Here is a 19282-nt window from a genome sequence, read left to right on the forward strand (position 1 = left end):
TTGAAGCTTTTATATACCCCAGAAAAAGCCATGTTCTTTTAATCCATTCTTGAGGGTAATTCAGGAACTTTTGATAAGATTGTTTCAATTGAGATGTGACCCACCCAATTCAAGGTCAGTCTTAATCCTTTACCAGAATCCTTTATGAGGATAAAAGACAGAATAAACCCAGAAAGAGAAACACCCAGAGAGAGCTGAGAGAACAAAAAGCTCTGGAGAAGCTGAGCGAGCCATTGAAACCAGAACCCCGGAAAGAAGTATCACAGACGTGGCCATGCGCCTTCCCATGTGATGGAGGTGTCCCGCATGCCAGCAGCAGGTCTTCAGAGCTAAGGTAGCATCCTGCTGATGACTTAATTGGGATATTTTCATGGCCTTGGAACTGTAAATTTTAAGTTAATAAATCCCCATTGTAAAAGCCAGTCCATTTCTGTTATATTGTATTCTGGCAGATTTAATAATCCAAAACAACAGCCAACATAATGATCTTGCTTATTATTATTTTGTAAATTATGGATACTTTTCATTCATTACCTCATGTCCCCAAATTAATTTGTTGGCACATAATAGAAGGTAGAATTTGGCAAGAAGAATAAGCCAAATTACCACTTTTTATACTTCATTTCTCACATATTTCAAACACAAACTTAGTTTTGGGGCCCTGCTATACTCAGATATTTTAAATCTCAATAGTTTTCAATGTGGATTGGTCTCTCCGGGCTATCTCCCCTAATCATCTCTACTAGAGCACATAACACACTGTATTTCAACCATCTGTGGGCATAGCTGTGTCTCCATTTATACAGATGTCAATGAACTACTGGAGAATTACTCAGAGCACAAAGTAGCACATTGGACACATTGTAGGTACTCAATTTATTCATTCACTCAACATTTATCTATTCATTTATTAGTGAGGCAGAATTCCATGACTCTATAGCAAGCCTGTTTCAATTCAAATTCTGGCTCCACCACTAACTTTGCAAACTTGGACAAGTTTTCTCATCTGTAATAGAGAGATAATAATATTGCTGACTCATGGGGTTTATTTGGGGGAAGATTAAATGATTTTTTCTGTTTAAAGTATTTGTAACTATGCCTGGCTAATAGTATGGACTTAATAAGTGTTAGCTGTTATTAATAAACTATTACTAACTGATAGACTGCAGCATTTTTCATCATCATATTTACCGCAATTTGAACTGTGTATAAATCAATTTTAAGGCTTTGCTTCACTGTGTGGCAAAATAATGACAGTAGAACACAGTTTGATAAGAGAAGGCTTTGAGTGGCAAGCTTAGATTTTCTCTCAAGTGCCTGCAGCTCAGAAACAGCAAGAGTTCAGAGCTAAGTTTCAGCAAAGCATTGAAAAGCAGGGATTTCAAATTATTTATTTGTAGCTTCTATAGAAAACATTTTGAGAGCCAATTGGCTGTTCCAGCTAAGCTGTGTCTCTTCAATAACTGTCAAAAGCATCTAGTTTCACCTTACTTTACAAAAGTTAGTGAGGAAACTTCAATTAATGTTATAAACAAGTATAGTCCCAGAAACTATATCAAATTGATCTATGGATGATTTCACTGTCATCTCCAGGTTTTCGTCTCTACCTTTTCTATCAAACAAATATAAAAAAGGAAGAAGGAAAAGTAGAGATTTTGACCCAAACTGTACATTTTAAAAATACAACAGAAGACACAGGAAGTCTTTATAATGCATTTGGAAGGCTATTTTGATATCCTTTCTTAATCATGACCCTGATTTTCTTACTAAAAGTTAAAAAGCCCTTTAAAGCTATAGAAATACCCCCATTATTGAGTGTGGCTTTTAAAATAAAATGAGAGTGTTGGGAACTGCACTGATAAAATATGTCTTTAATAGAAAAATGGATGCACAATAAATGGATTATCAACAAAACAGTGTTAAATTTGTAAATTCATTAGTGTTTTTAGAATCAATTCCAGTAGCCCATATGTTTAAGATTTGTTTCCTATTATTGGTGGGAAATTTTACAATTCTGTACTTGAGGTTTGTAAATTTGGTTTTGTTTATTTCTTTCCATTCCTTTATTCTCTATAATGTAAGCCTGAAGGGGAAAATCTTGCAGCAATGAAGACAGTTTTTACTTGGCATATGGATTCATTTTCATTTTAACTAGCTTTATTTGAAATGTATGTTGAGCTACAATTACTAAATATAGCTATAGTGACATCTTCTGAGAATGATAAACTCAGTTAGTTAAAAAAAAATTTTTAATGTATTACTTACATAGCCCATTCTTTGTAAACAGTGTTTATGTTTGTTCTTAGTTCTTTAGAAATTTTGTATTTCATTTATTCTAAGACCATTAATTTTAAGATGCACCATTATTTTACATACCACTAAGCAAGAAAAATGCTGCCAGTGAAATTTTGTCAAAAATGGTTTCATATCATTTTGAATTTATTTGGTACTTTTTGAAAGATCTTTCAGACTCATTTAGTAGATTTTATTTTTGTGTCACTCTTATGTGTGCAGAAGAGGAAAATAAAAACAAAATAAGTTAGTGAATGAATTCCTAAAACTTCTGAAACTCAGCTGCGAGTAGATGATGCCTGTGTTTATTTTTTTCACATACCCTTATCCTTTGTGTCATCAGGAATGTTACCACAAAGCATTTCCTCAAGTATTGCCCTCAAAATCTTCTTCCAAGTTGATTCTCATTCTGCTAGCTTTGATAGTACAAACTGAAAACAAAAGGCTTTTCAAACAACCCACATTCAGATTCTTTCCCGAAGTGGCCTTTAAATGATCTGTGGGCTTGAGCATCAAGGGGATAACAACCGACTTAAGTGTTGACATGCAAATGGCAATTCAGCCTGCTGGTAGGTGATAATAAGATGCCATCGATGATGAGACAAATCTCCATTTCAGAAATATAAAAATGTGAAAAATGTATATCGTAAAAAAAAAGTTGTTTCATTGTATGTTTTTAATCCCTAAACTATCAGTTAGTCTCCGTGGCATTTTTGTAAACCCACATGATAGGGGCCCTGCATCGCTCTGTGTGATCAGTTCTGTCACTCTTCTACGTGCACACCTGATTATGAATGCAGAGCAATGCTTAGTAACAGATTCACCACCTCTGGCTGTAAATTCAAATGCTCCGGAAGCTAACAAGCCTAGTGAACCCACGCAGTAGGCTTTATTTCTCTTCATGCTTTCTTGATGACAAGGTACAGATACTCAGATTGCCTTCCAGTAGTAATATCTGGAAGACACTATGTCCTGAAACTCAGAGCTAATACAACAGGCTGGAGGAAGCAAAATAAGTGCAGGGATAGCATTGCACTGTGATTACAGATGTAACTCAGGGTCAGACAGCCGTGTATGGAACCCTGGCTCCATTGTTTACTAACTCCTTGACCACAAGTGTATTTCTTCTCCTTGCTGTGCTGCTGTCTCTTCACACTTCATAGCTTAAATTCCTGAAAGACACTGTCATATAGGCCCAACACAACATTTCATGCAAAGCAGTGTCATTGGCCTCAGGCTGGGATGTAGGAGAGCTGCCCTTGAATCGGGTATTCAGCCCCCGTGGTGTGCTCATGCAATCTAAATATTCTCTTCCCCACATTAGAACCTGTGAGCTGGGCAGTTTTACTGAAAAGGAACTATGGATGGGCAAGCACTAGGATTAACACCTCGAGCACATGTCCCATTTACCACCTGCAGGGGCCAGAATCTGTTTCTTCCCAGAGAAAATACAGTTAAAAATGATAAGAAGATAAAAGACTTTGAACATGTTGGGCCAACCTAGAAAGAAACCTAGCAGCTATGACTTTTTATATAGAGCGACCTTGATTATACTTTTTTAAACAATGAAAATTAGGGTAAGATGGGAAAATAACTAAGTTGTTAATATAACCAGTCTTCTTCCACCTTCAAGGAAGATAGGTCTGTAGGAATTGCTTTTTCTTGGCTATGGGATGCAGGGATGGAAGGGAATAAAAGTTGGAGAATCTGGAGAGCTAAATTCTTGCTCTACATAAGAAAAGATAGGTAATAATTCATATTCAGCAATATGAAGTCTGGAACTTGATAAGTCAAAGTTTTCTAACCTCTAGAAGTAAGAGTAGCTGGCCATTTAAGAAGTTTGACCCCTGGTTTTTAATACCCATTTGCCTTTCAGGCTACTGCCCTTTAGAGCACCTCACTTCTGCACCTGTCTGCTTATTCTCCTTGGACCTAAATTTCCTAATTCTTGGTCTTAAATGCTACTTCTTATTCATGCTTTCCGACATGCTTCCTGGTTATTAGACTTATGTTCCCCATTGTCTAACTATGTCAAGAAGATAACTGGGTTGTTCTTTCCTACCATTGGTGACTGAACGTGCCATTGTAGAACATATCTGAGTTTCCATAGTGGAGCAAACAGGAAAAACTCATTACTATCTTGGTGGTGATTCCTCATTCTCAGTTACCTCTCACGCCACAAAAAGCAAAGGCTCGGTAAACACTTGGGACATTCATCAAGGGCCCAGTACATGATAAATGAGACTTAACAATAAATAATAACCTCCTACCCCCATCATAGGGGAAAAAAGAAGACAAGGTAGAGACAAGGAAACCAGGAAGGTCCTGAGAAAGAAAGGATATAGACAATTTTGATCAGAGGAAGAGAGAAATAAAACTAATATGACTGCAGGAGGCCATCTAGAGACAAGATGGAAAGAAGGGAAAGAAGCACAGCACCCTTCATAGGGGCAGAAACTGGAGGGAAATAGAGATGTTTAAAGGAAATGCTTAGAAAGCACAACTGGGGAGTTTATGAAATCTTCCCCACGTTCCTCCAAAGACACCTTCACTCTAAACATCTGAACACCTCTTTGGTGTTTGTAGTGTGAGATTTGCGGGATTAGGGAAGAGTGTTGCTTCTCTTCTTAAAGTAAAGCTAAGAAGCCCACTTATATCCAGTTTGCAAAGGTACTTAGGAGAGATGCTGCCTGGGAATCATACTCATAAGCAAAATTCTCCCAGCTCCTCTGGGAATAATTTTGAGACTAGATAAATGGGTAAAAATCCACAAAGACCTAGATTTAGTTCAGAAAAAAAAAAAAAAGAATCCAGGTGCCTACATATTTTATGGTTTTAAAAGGGTAGGCTGCCTGCTGTGCTTCCACTTGCTCCAAGGTCTGAAAAACAACCTTTCATCTCCAGCCCTTTACTGGGCCTCTTGCCCGAAGTCAGTTGTCTCCCTCCATGACAGGGACCCTATAATCTCTCGCATTCCTCTTTCTTGCCTCAAGAGAAATTGTCTATTTGAACTGCAGAAAAGATACACCTCGGGCCTAACAATCAAACATCTGCAAAAATGCAGAAGATTTTGATATGCTGTTAGTTTTCACTTACTGCCTAAGGATCCTTGGGTTTGGAAAGAATTTAAATGAAACTTTTGATATTGGTTCATTTTTTTTCCCCCAAAATTGTTTAAGAATGGGTGTCATAGGTCAAGTTCCCTGTGAAGTCTGAGTCAGAGGTAGTTTGCTGGGGAATGCTGCCCCTGTAAGAGGGTGGAAGAGGAAGGTTTGAGCTAAGTAATATGCAGTTTCAGCAGAGGCTTAGCTGATCCTTCTGGTCCCTTCAGAGCTGAACCAAATTGAGGGGAGGGGCCTGGCCCTCAGACAGCATCTACCCGCCTTCGGATGCGGCTGTCCCCCGGGCAGGGGACTTGAGCTTAGGTGAGGCAACCCCCTCTAGGCATATTATTCCTTAGTCACATACAGGCTCTGGGTACAAGAGTCCTTACATGATGCAGTTGTGCACTTTCATTTAGTAGGAATTAATCACATATATATATATATATATATATATATACTTTTATACAAGAAATATTATTATATTGTCACTTTAAATTACTTATAAAATCTTCGTTTTGAATTGCACAGACGTTCTCTTTTAAAATGATTTCTGGTTGCCAAGGGCAGTGCTTAGGAGGGGCTCAGGTATGAGCTATCAGCAGGTGGCAATCCCTAACACTGAGCAAAAGGCCTCATTCCCAAAAGGGAGGTTGTCAGGAAGGGAAGTAAGCGAGTTTAGGCACCGTAGCATCTATTTACAGTAAACACACCTACAGCTACGGTAGGTCAAGGGAAATCTTCATGAAACAATACATTCTAATGTCCACATCAGAAATACATTCTAGCACATTCTGTGTTGTCTCTGCCATTTTTTTTTTGTTTTTTGTATGCTGTATGGCAGGGGGTCACATTTCATTCTTTTTCCATGTGAGTATCCCCTTATTGAAGCACCATTTGCTAAATTTTTATTTGTTTGTTTTCTTTGCTTGTTTTGTTTTGTTTTGGGGAAGTGCATGGTCTGGGAATTGAACTGAGGTCTCAGCAGGCAAGAATTCTACCACTGAACTACCCTCTACCCTTGCACCCCCCCTCACCCAAAGTATTCCAAGGCTTACTTTCAATTTGGGGCTTTTCTGTGTTGTTGTTTTTTTTTTAGTGAGAAGAATGTTTAAATATTTCTTTGACCATCTTCTCCTGTTTGCTTTTTAATTTTACATGTTATTACAAAAGACAAAACTTAGAGATGGAAATAATTCTTTCTCTAGAAATCATTATGTTTATGCAGTATAGTAGACTGCCTCACTGTATAATCCCAAAATATCCAAGAAATCTATATCAATTTGTAGATCTAGAGATAGAAATAATTAAAATTTTACTAAGAAGAATAAATATAAGTGGTCATTGGAAAGATGTCATGGCAACCGAAATCCTGATATTCCTCATTTTATACCACGAAAGTACTAACCTTTATGATACCTTAACATTATTTTCCTATGTTGTATTTTAACCTGTGGCCATTTTGCAAACTACTTTGCTAAATATTTAGCTGAATTATTCATTTATTCTTGAGATTTAGCTCCTTACAGTCCATTTTAAAGTAGTTTTATACAATCCGGCATTAGGAAATAAAACCTGTTCTACACATCAGAAGATGCAGCTTTCTCCAGAGAAAAACAAATTCTTTGAAAGATTTTTCTTTTTGGAATTTAAAATAATTCAGATTTATAATAACAACAACATAGATTCAAGAAAAAAAAAAAAAATCTCCAATTGGAATTTGGAGAGATTAAGAAATTTGCCTGCTCTCAAGGTTTCTTCTGCAGGTCTACTCTAATAATAACATGTAAGCATTTTAACAATCATATCAGAACTTGAAAGGCATTTATGATTTTCTTTTAAAATCTTTTACTGGTAAATGGAAAACACAAGTCATCTTAATAACGGGAAACATTGCTTGATTTTAGAGATTAGTCATTTAATTTGTTGAAGTGGAGTTTGGTATCTTGGAATATTCCAAGAGAAATAGGATTGACTAGAAAAATATTTTACTAAGAAGAATAAATATAAGTGGTCATTGGAAAGATGTCATGGCAACCGAAATCCTGATATTCCTCACTTTATACCACGAAAGTACTAACCTTTATGATACCTTAACATTTTTTTTCTATGTTGTATTTTAACCTGTGGCCATTTTGCAAACTACTTTGCTAAATATTTAGCAAAATATTTGAAAAATCTTTCAAAGATCAAGATAGATCACAAAGTTAAGATCTTTAAGTATACTTTTCTAGCATTTTTTTCTACAGAAGATATTTTATAGCTCACTGTATTTAATGTTTTGTAATCTCTATTTTTTTACCTAATACTCTAATGTACTTCCAGATCATAAACATTTACTTTGAATATAATTTTAATAACATCATTTTATGGATTACCATAATTTAAGAAGTTTCTGTTGTACAGTTTTTTATATCTTTAACATAAATAATTCTACTGTAAGCATCTTTATATTAAATTATTTTGCACCTCCATAATTAATTCTTAGATGAGAAATGAGCATCTCTAAAGCTTTTGATAGGTTCTGTAAAGTATTTTTCTAATCTTTGCTCCCTCCCAAGTGCCTAGTTCACTGTACCCTCTCCTTCACTATTTATATTTAGCACATTTATAAATGAATATGTGATATCTTGTTATTATGTTAACTTGCATTTCTTTGATTATCTGTGAGATTGAACGCTTTTTCACATTGGGCAGGGGGCCATTCATACTTCCTTCTTTGGGAATTGCTCATTCATGTCCTTTTGGTTGACTTTATTCTAGAAGAGAATTTATTTTTCTAGTCAATCCTATTTCTCTTGGAATATTCCAAGATACCAAACTCCACTTCAACAAATTAAATGACTAATCTCTAAAATTAAGCAATGTTTCCCATTATTAAGATGACTTGTGTTTTCCATTTACCAGTAAAAGATTTTAAAAGAAAATCATAAATACCTTTCAAGTTCTGATATAATTGTTAAAATACTTACATGTTATTATTAGAGTAGACCTGCAGAAGAAACCTTGAGAGCAGGCAAATTTCTTAACCTCTCCAAATTCCAATTTCTTTTTTAATATAAGATTGAGTTACTCTTTAGGATTGAACTGAGAATTAAGAATATTATATTTAAATATCAGTGATAGTATTTAGCACTTAGTAGGTGTTAACAAATGGCATCATTAGTTATTATTATTCCCCACTTAATATTATTGTATCTTAATGAGTCTTTTATTATAGTGTTTTTTCTAACCTACTGGTCTTAAACTATTAATGGATTGTGAAACTAATGTACATAATTTGGGGGTTGAATTAGTTAGGGTTCTCTAGAGAAACAGAATCAACAGGGAACACTCGCAAATACAAAATTTATAAAAGTGTCTCATGTGACCGCGGGAATGCAGAGTCCAAAATCTGCAGGGGAGGCTGTGAAGCCTACGATTCTGATGGAGGGTCTGGACAAACTCCACAGGGGAGGATTGCCAGCTGAAGCAGGAAGAGCCTGTCTCTTCTGAATCCTCCTAAAAAGGCTTCCAGTGATCAGATTAAGCATTACTCATTGCAGAAGATGTTCCCCTTGGCTGATTACAAATGGAATCAGCTGTGGATGCAGCTGATGTGATCATGATTTAATTCTATGAAATGTCCTCATTGCAACAGACAGGCCAACACTTGCCCAACCAGACAAACAGGGACCACCACCTGGCCAAGTTGACACATGAACCTGACCATGACAGGGGTATAGCTAGAATTTTTTAGCGAACACTAAGAGAATAGAATTGAATTTATCAGATTACTTTTCACATGGTAAGGGTAGGTGTTTTATGTAAAACTTGCCCATTATATAACATATAGGCAGAGAGATGTATATATACTGGATCATAAAGTAAAATGTACTTCCTAACTATGGGTTGTTGTAAAAAATCTTGCTAAAAACACTAGCTCATCAGATATTTGTCTCTTATGGTGTGCAAGTCCCTTATACTATAGTGGCTAAGATACCTAAATTCAAATGCCAACTCCACTGATTTCTACTATATGACTTTGAACTAAGAACATAACCTCTCTATAGTTTCCTCATCTGTGAAATGGGATAATAATTACACTTATCTCAAGGAAGTGAACTATATGACTCAATATATCCAAGCAACTTAGCAGGTGCTCAATAGCTAACTTATTTTCTTAATACCTGAGTAGAATATAAATACTTTTCCTTGAATAAGCAAACAATGCCTAATATACTATAGTACATAAGAGAATATGAAAAGTCATCCCATTAGCCAGGACTGAATAAGCTCATTTTTCCATAAAAAAAAATAATGCTTCTTGATATTTCCACAAATGTGACTTTTCAAGAGACATTAAACTGTTCTTGGTTTTGTTATTTAAAACAGTATTATCTTATAAGATATAAAAGAATGATAAAATATTAAGCAGTCAATTAGTCTTCCTTTGTCAATACATTAGGTCATCAATTGCCCATTATATTTTTGTATCTTATGAATTTTTTTAAATTTCACAGTGCTACTACACTAAGTAAAGGGAACCTTGTCTAAATTTTCATTACAATCTATGCTTGATTTCGTTCAAAAGCAAAAATGGTGGGGTTCATTGGCTGGTAAAGTGGAAATCAGAAAGCTTTCACTGTTTTTTGGCTGGGGCACTTTGAACACATAGCTTATTTCTGAAGAGGATTGGTTTTGAAAATCATATAATCAATCTGTACCTGCCCCCCAGGGGTGAGGAGGCTGGACCCTAAATAGAGCAGGCTGCCTTCTGGGTTCTGGGTTCCACTTCCCCAAACGGTTGACCAAGGCAAGAAGAGGGTGACAGTGCTTCAGATCCAGACCTGTGGAAGGTCACTGATGGGCTCCCACATTCCCACCCTCAGCAGGCCTCCAAGAGGCATCTGATGGAGACTTTTTCCAAGCCAGACATTGGAGATCTGGACATGCTGGGCCAGAGAGTTCCCAGGGAGGAAGATGCCCTGTTGTCACAGATGTCTCCAAATCCCTGCTCCTTGCCTTTCTTTTCCAGCTCCTCCTATTCCCTCTGAAACCTCATCTAGCCTCTATCTACTGAGACTAAATTCTAAAATTAAATTCCCAATCTCATGTAGAAATTTTGGAGCAATTGTAGAATTATTCTCAAAAGTCCTTGAGGTACCTCAGGTTTTATTGATTTATCCTTGGAATAGGAATAAAATGTCATTAATGAACCCAAGGGCAATTCTGAAACAATTTAGGCCATTCCATGGTAAACAGAGAACATTCTGAAGTACATGTAAAATAACCGTATTCTTTTGGAATCATTCGTAATATGAGCCATTGAATAATGCAATGTTAATATCCTTTCAACTCTGAGAATCTACATGATGTCTTGACTTGAAAAGATTCTCCAAATCAATGTCGGCCCTTCCCCAACATCCCATTCCACCTGAGCCTTCTCCAGCCAGAGATGAGAAGAGGCAGAATGAAGACAGTAAAATGTTGCTTTTCAAATTTGAAAAAAGATTATAGTAACAATCCCAAGTAGAGATTATTCTACTTTCAATTGCACTTTCATCACATAAGTCGGAATGTATAAATTTATTCATAAAAGTTTTAAATTCTATAAAAATCTCTTATCTTTTTGCTGAACAAGTCCATTTCTTTGTAGTTCAAATGGGCTTTATAGGTCCACCAATTTTCCTGTGAAGTTTCTCCTGCCCAGTCTCTTTTCATTCATCTAGTATGCCCCAAATCACATTCACTACCTCATCAACACAGTCTGAAATCTTAAGTCACACAGTAAAATCATTAAAGTCTCAAATATGTTTAGATTGGGGTCTATGACTTCATTTCTTCCTCTTTTGAATTCCCTCCTGAGATTTATAGAGCACAGCACATTTATTAAGAAATCTCTAGGAAGGGCAGATTTCAGTTTTTCATATTTCATAGATGGATAAATTAAGAGGTTAAATGCCTTGTCAAAATTGATTCAGCTGGTTAAAAGGACTAGAACTGAGGTCTTTTGAATTCAAGACTCAGGTTGGTTCATTGACTACTTTAAAGGTTAATTATGAGATTTTTTTTTAATATTCTGGAGGTAAATATTATTTTAAATAAGTGTATTAATTTACTTAAAATAATTAAATAATTACATCAAACTTAACTATATTAAAATAATTGAACAGACAAGTCACGTGTTTAACTTCATCTGTGCCATGACATACATTGTCAATCCTGCCACATTGTCAGTGGCTTCAAAAAAAATCACACATCAAGACAAGTGAATTATTGATCAGAATACTGTGTACAGTAAATGCCAAATAAATGACTGGGAGAAAAGCTACCATCAATAAATGAGATTTAAAAAGCAAATTCTGGATAAGTTCGTGACATCTTAGAGTATCAATATTTTAATAGAATTGTTTGTAACAATTTGTAAAGTCCGCTGACATTTTAAAGGTATGTCATCATTTATCATCTTTCCAAAACAAATATGTGATCACTTCTCCCTTTAGAAAATGCAAAATGTTTAGATTATAGAGGGTATGTTGTCGGTAACTTATTTCATACACATTAAGGTAAGCTATGGATCAGAAATTAAATCTATACAGCAAATAATTGGCTGTATAAATAATAGATTTTGCAGTTTATATAGCGCTGTTGGGAAAGAATGCTATGCAGTGACTATGTCTAGTCTTACTTTCTGGGGAACACTCTCCAATGTGGTCCCCTAAATATTTCATGAACCAACATAAAGTAATATGCTAATGACTAAAGACTATTTATCCAGAGAGCAGGTGCACGCTCTGATGTTTTTCTTCTCTTGTATACCTTTGATGTGGGATCAGGTAAGCCATTTTGAATTGTCCTTTCTTTGCTTCCTTCCTGTAACAGTTTCACCTGAACCTACAATGGTGAGCGAGAGTCATCATGAGGCCCTGGCTGCCCCACCAGTCACTACCGTTGCGACACTTGTACCAAATAATACCACAGAGCCAGCCAGTCCTGGAGAAGGGAAGGAAGATGCCTTTTCTAAGCTGAAGGAGAAATTCATGAATGAGCTGCATAAAATTCCATGTGAGTATTACATACTGCTATTAAGATAAACATAAATGGTTGAAACTCACCCTTCCCATTGCAAAGAAAGCAGTACTCCTCTTAAGATACCATAAGCTTGCACTTGATATATTTTTATTAGAATACTAATATTCCAACAGCCAAATGGGATATTCTTGGAAGTGGAATATTATTATTATTCTTTTCATATATTTGAGGAATGAAAACTCAGTTTATAAAAAAATCCATATCTTGTGTTAAATGTAGGTTCTGATCTTTATCTTCAACAGTATCCATTTCCTCTCAAGAACATTAATGTTCATGGGTTGTGCTGTGTACAGCTTGGGTTTGTATTTATGAAATAATTCAATTTAGCGATGATACCAGAGTAATAGTGAATATTTGCTTTCTTAATATTCAAGTTTGACTTTCTTTGATTCATTTGTTTACTTCTTAAGATCTTCTGTGACGTTTTTGAAATTATTTTTGTTGAAAAAAAGAAAATCCTGCACTTAAGTTTTTTTGTATGTTTAGCACTAAGTCTAATTTATGGCATTTAATTTAAATCTTAAACTGCAGGTTGGTCATTTTTCTTCAGGTTTGTGTGTGTGTGTGTGTGTGTGTGTGTGTGTGTGTGTGTGTGTGTGTGTGTGACTTGTAAATCTGAAGTTATTCCAGTGAAGAAAAAATTTTTCTTACTACTTAATTTTGTTTATTTTAATGATTTATAATTTTAGAGGACTGGAGTTTCAAATCAACGTCTTAGGCACCTAAGAAAGCTATTATTTGTTTATATAATTATTCTGTAATGCAACCACCAGGAAATGAGAGATTCTCAAAGAAGAAACCAAATATTCAATCTTTCAACAAATATTCATTGAACACCTACTATGTACTAGGGAATTCACAGGTGCTGGGAATATAGGTTTTGGCCCTCAAAGGCTTATATTTTAGCAGGGAGAAATAAAGAGATAAATAAGTACAGTATGTCATATAGGGATAAAATATTAAGAAAAATAAAGGAAAGTAAGTAGAATAGAGAAAGGGTAGAGGGTAAAAAATTATTATCATAAGATGATCAAGACTGCTTACTTTGATAATGGGACCCAGAGAAAGTGGGGGAGCTATCTTAAAGCCCGGGAAATGGCTGTAAAAGGCCTTAGGCAAGAATTTGTCAGGAAGAGTCAGATGCCCATTGTACCTTAAATGGAATCGACAAAAAGGAAGAGCGGGAGAAGAGGGATTTGAAAGTACAGACAACCATGTCTCGTGGGCCCTTGTAGATTATTCTAAGAAACTTGGCTTTTATTCTATGTGAAATGCTTTTGGAGATGTCCCATGATTTGACTTAACGTTTTTTTTTAAGATCGCTGTTGCTACTGTGCTGAAAATGTGGTGTCAAGGGCACAGAGAGAAGATAAAGGGCCAAATTAGCAGGATGTTGCAATAATACAGATGAGAGACTTATATGAGAATTATTCTATAAGGGCGCTGAAAAACTCAATGAAAAAGGAATTAAGTTCTTTCTTATTTATCAGTAATTAACAACTTGTTGATTTATCTGTCTGCTTTTTAACAAATTCAAATTCATCTGAAAGACTCTGAGCATGTTACTCAGCAATTACCACACTCAGCAGGAAGCTCTGTGACCATTTGTACGTGGGCATGGTCCAATAGAAGGAGTCTTAGGGTGGGGCCCACTAGATCTCACTTTTCCTCCTTACTCTACTGCTGAGCTGATGGACTGACTTACAAATCCCGGTACTTTTTTTTTTTTTATGACAACAAAGAAACACAAACATTCTTAACATATGATCATTGCGTTCTACATATATAATCAGTAATTCACAGTATCATCACGTAGTTGCATATTCATCATCATGATCATTTCTTAGAACATTTGCATCAATTCAGAAAAAGAAATAAAAAGACAACAGAAAAAAATTCATGCATACCATGCCCCTTACCCCTCCCTTTCTTTATTTTAATTAATTTATTTTTTATTTATGATACACAACCACATACAAACACAAACATTCCTACCATATGATCATTTCATTCTTGTTATATAATCAATAACTCACACTGTCATCACACAGTTGTATATTCATCATCATGATCATTTCCTAGAACATCTGCATCAATTCAGAAAAAGCAATAAAAAGAAGACAGAAAAAAATTCATACATATCATGCCCCTTACCCCTCCCCTTCACCGGTCACCAGCATTTCAATCTACTAAATTTATTTCAACATTTGTTCCCCCTATTATTTGTTTATTTTTAATCCATGTGTTTTATTTGTCCATCAGTAAGGTAGACAAAGGGTGCATCAGACACAAGGCTCTCACAATGATGTATATGACAGCCATATCATCATGCAATTATCTTCAAGAAACATGGCCACCAGAGCACAGCTGCACATTTTCAGGCAGTTCCCTCCAGCCTCTTCATTACAACTTGACTGACAAGGTGGTATCTGTTTAATGCGTAAGAATAACCTCCAGGATGACCTCTCTACTCTGTTTGGAATCTTTCAGCCACTGACACTTTATTTTGTCTCATCTCGCTCTTCCCCCTTTTGGTCGAGAAGATTTTATCAATCCTTGATGCTGAGTTCCTGTCTATTCCAGGCAAATCCCGGTACTTTTGATCTAATTTTGAAATCATAGCTACAAGGCAGAAACCAAATGCCTATATCAAGGGTGCACACTCTCACTTAAGGAGTATCTTATCAAAAAGTTTGCTTTCAAGGAATGTTGCTGTAGGAAAGCAAAGAAAGCAATTAATAACACCAAATTAAATGCATATTCTGTCTTACCATCAACATCACCTCCTTCAATGGAAGAGTAAACAATATGAGAGATCTGGCAAAATTGACACTATGGGACTGAAATGTTCCCTCTGCCTGAGATGTACCTCCCCACTTATCCACACCACTCATTCACTCACCAACTTGAGGTCTTTGCTTAAATGTTATCTTCTTTGGACTTCTGCAACCACACTAAAGTTCCAATCCATTCATCCCACCTTATTTTTTGCACCATTTCCTGCTCTAATCCTTGTTTTAAATTTCTCTCTGTATTACTTAACATCAGCCGTAATGCTATGTATGTTATTATTTGACTTTTAAATCTTGTGCTCTCTCTTTCTCTCTCCAAAAGAATGTAAGCTCTATAAAAACAAGAACTTGGGTCTGTTTTTATGCACAGCTGCATCCCCAGCACCCAGGGTAGTGCCCCAGCATATATGAGGCCCTCAATGTCTATTCATTGAAATAATGAAATATATGCATTTATGTCAATTAAGTTTATATCCTGAACCATCCCTCTAAGGTCTTAAAGTCTTAAAATGCTGAAAAATAAAAGCAGATTACAAATAAAATTTTCTAACACTAATGAAAGTATCAGTGCAATGTTTGATTATGTCTCTCATGTTGAAAAAGTAAATTCTTCCCACCTTTGTAGTGACAACACCATCTTCTTTATCCTTTGCCATCTCATTGGCATCTTATTGCTATGACCTTTTTTTTTTTTTTCCTATACTTTCATCAGCAGGAAAAAATGAGCTGAAAAGAAATATCTATGAAACTCTCTTTTCTTCTTTTTTTTGCCTGCCCCCCCTCGTCACATTGCTACCCCAGCCATTGTCCTATACCCACATCCCTCTCTTTGACACTGGAAATCAGCCTGGTTTGCTACTGCTGCTCATTAGAAATTTGCCTTTGACCAGCAGCCTAAAAGAATAGGATATCAGAGGATCGGGGCACCTCCTATAAAATATTATGTTGCTAGTTTTCTTCTTGAGTTCATAGGAAGAAATACTGGAATACCTAAAATCTTAAAATAGTATGGTAAATAAGTATTAGGAAAAAAAAATGTACCATAAATTCAGCAGTGCAGTTTTATTAAAAATATTTAACAGTGAATACGTTACACTTTCATTTTAATCCATCACAGTTTTTATGGCCTGTATAATTGAAATGTCTAATGGGATTTACACACAGGGAGCAACTCTAAACAGCAGCAAAAAGACATATCCCTAAAATCAAATTCCTTTAGGAGCATATGTTAAATAAAGGTTATCACTTTCAACTTGGCATAATATGGTGTGACGCTAATGACAGGTAACAAATTAGAATATTAATTGATTTCGGTCTCTGAACTAAATCTTGGCTATCTGGCAGATGTGTTTTTTGCAAAATTGATAGCAAACAGCTTTAGTCTGTCACTTGAAATTCCCACTTGTGAGAAGAGAGGTGTCACAATGGCAAGAAGTATGCATGTCATTAGTTGGGTAATCTGTGCAGTCCAGCCTGGGAACATATTCAAACCAAATTGCCTGATGATATCATCCATAACACCACAGGGTTTAAAATAAAAGGGGAAGAGGAAATGGTAAATGCTGAGCATTTTTATCTTTCAATTCATTCTGTATGCCGTTATCTAAATGAAGCAGACAAGGTTTTTCAGAAAGTTTCTTTATTTTGCAACTTTGATTTTAAAATGACGAGGGCCATGGTTGGTTTGTAAAGCATGAACTCCTATCATCCAAGTAGCTGTGATTAGGGTTTTGATATTCATGAGCTTCTTGAAGTAGAGTGCCCTTTTCCTTAAGTGCAGCGGAAAGCCAAATAGCCAGAACCTGCCTCAGTCCCGAACCAGAGCAAGTCGGCTACGGGCCGTTGTACACGTTGTGTAGAATGACTTTTGGATGCACAGGCTGATGCAGAGACTGAAAGCACAGACTCTAGGTACAAACTGCATGAGTTCAAGTCCTAGCTCCCCTGCATAGGCACCAAGTGTTCTTGGACATGTTATTGAATCTCTGTGTGTTTCCGTTTCCTCTTTATAAAATGGGAATGAAAAGAATACCCACATCAAAGGGTTGCTGGATAATGGTGGTGCTGCATATAAAGTGCTTAGCAGAGTTTCTGGCTCAGAGTAAATGTTCTATAATCGTTAGCTATTTTTAAACTCGAGCTGTTATTTCAACAAGTATATTTCTATTTTAGACAAAGCTTTTTATTCAGGTCAGACAGTCATCCAAACTGAGAAAATTCCAAAACCTTTGCAGCCAAATATATGTTCATAGGGTGAATAGGAGCAAATCAGAGCTGCTCTGTAGAATTAAAAATGTTTTCCTCATCTCCCCTCCCAAGATGCTCAATTCAGCAGCTTCGAGGACATCTGGCTATGGGGAATGTGGACTGAAAAGATATATTAGTATTATCCTTCACAGCAACAGTCAATAGAACTAAACTAGTATCGATATAGTCAGTTAAATATGACACAAGCAAATATTAGTCAACAGGAAAAAATGTGCTCCAATCACTTTGCTTTCCCTCACATGGCTACAGAAATATAAGCTGATGTCGAGAAGATAATTCCAGAAAAAAGATGAAGGGAACCTTAAAACCAGACAGTGATCCAAAGCATGTTAATATCAATGATGATTGTAATAATTGCCAATGCTTATTGAGCATTTAACCTGTATATGCCATGCATTCTCTGAAGTGAACCTCCATTCTTTGAGCCCTGCAAAAATTCTACTAGATGAGAACAATTGTATTCTCCATTTTGCAGATAAAACTGAGGCTCAGTGAAGTGAGTGACTGGCCCAAGGGCATTAGATGTGGTGCAGGTTTGTCATGTGCGGTCACAGTCATGAACAATGTTGCAGTATTAGGAGTATGCCTCGCAAAAAGGCAGAGTCACCTCCACCATTCCTTAACACAGCTAGGACTTCAAACTGTCAGTGTTTTATGTGCCGGTTCAGAGATTGACTTGCATCTTGTTTTAAATGACTGAACACCCAGAATGCAAGATTAGTAATAAATCAGGGTATCTCACTGCATGTCTGGCTCTAAAGACAAGTACTTGTTCACTTTCTTCTTCTGCATTTCTTTATGGGGCACCTTTATGCAAATAGTTGCCATCTTAACAATCCATTATTACCTAAGTGCTAAGAGCTAGATTTTGTTTCATTGTACGATTACCTCTTTGCATGTGACTCAAGCTTCAATTATCATCTGTTGATTCCATTCTTCTCAGGCTTCAGAAAAGCACTGGCTCAGGTGTTAAGTGAAATTTTTCATTGTTAACCTCTACTAAATTGAAACATGTTTAACAAAAGTGTTAAGATATTGAGCAGTGTTTATTCTCAGATGAAGTGCTTTGCAATATAGTGACTTCATCAATGCATGCTGAAGCAATCTTTTGGGGACAGAAAGATCTAGAGATATGAATTGCAATTCACCATGGCACAATGTTGTGATTCATGCTTATATTTAATAAATATATTTCATTATTGTAATTCTGATTGAAAATGTAGGAAATGTATACGTGTGTATATGTGTGAATCCAAATACAAGCATGTGTGAGTTTATATATATATAGATAGATAGTTTTTAATGGTCATTAAAAACTTATCGTATGGCAGAAAGTCTGAGTCACCTAAAGCAGTTCTTAATAGATGTGGCATTGCCCCCTAGAGGATATTGTGGATATTTGTTGGGCCCTTTTTAGTGTGCTTGATGATGGAGGAGTGCTGGGGTGAGAGGGGGGGAACCTCCTGGCATTTAGAAGGCATAGGCCAGGGAGACTGGCCATCACACAATGTGCAAAGAATTGTCCCACATCCTGCACTAATTCCAAATGTCTCATAGGAAAAATGCCCATAGAAGAAAACCCTATTTGAGCCTAGAACTGTTTTATATATAAACACAAAGTTTTCTTGTTGTTTTTTTCTTTGCATTAGCTTTTATTCTAAATGTCCACCTAATTTCATTTTCTTCAAATTTTTGAAAGTTTCCTGATTACTTTAATGCCTTAAACACAAACCTTTATTTTAGTAGTTGCAAGTA

At 36.0% G+C, this 19282-nt stretch overlaps 2 protein-coding genes across 7 annotated transcripts in view; both read left to right on the plus strand.

Annotated features, from left to right (window-relative positions):
* SYT1 (synaptotagmin 1) overlaps window positions 1–19282 on the plus strand; it is a 1262805-nt gene that overhangs the window by 1002706 nt on the left and 240817 nt on the right. For all 6 annotated transcript variants that reach the window (XM_077111509.1, XM_077111511.1, XM_077111507.1 and 3 more), the window contains one exon: window positions 12258–12440. In XM_077111509.1, coding sequence (XP_076967624.1) covers window positions 12275–12440 — 166 coding nt within the window. In that variant the 5' untranslated portion in view covers window positions 12258–12274. The remainder of the gene's footprint in view (window positions 1–12257; window positions 12441–19282) is intronic.
* Window positions 10093–10429, plus strand: GALP (galanin like peptide; the record flags this gene model as incomplete). Its single annotated transcript, XM_077168284.1, is given in 3 exon segments — window positions 10093–10165; window positions 10168–10215; window positions 10218–10429. Coding segments are annotated over 3 exon segments (333 nt in total), but the record flags the coding sequence as incomplete, so codon positions are not given.

This window comes from Tamandua tetradactyla, chromosome 7 (genome assembly GCF_023851605.1).
Source record: "Tamandua tetradactyla isolate mTamTet1 chromosome 7, mTamTet1.pri, whole genome shotgun sequence".
NCBI classification, from domain to species: Eukaryota; Metazoa; Chordata; class Mammalia; order Pilosa; family Myrmecophagidae; genus Tamandua; species Tamandua tetradactyla.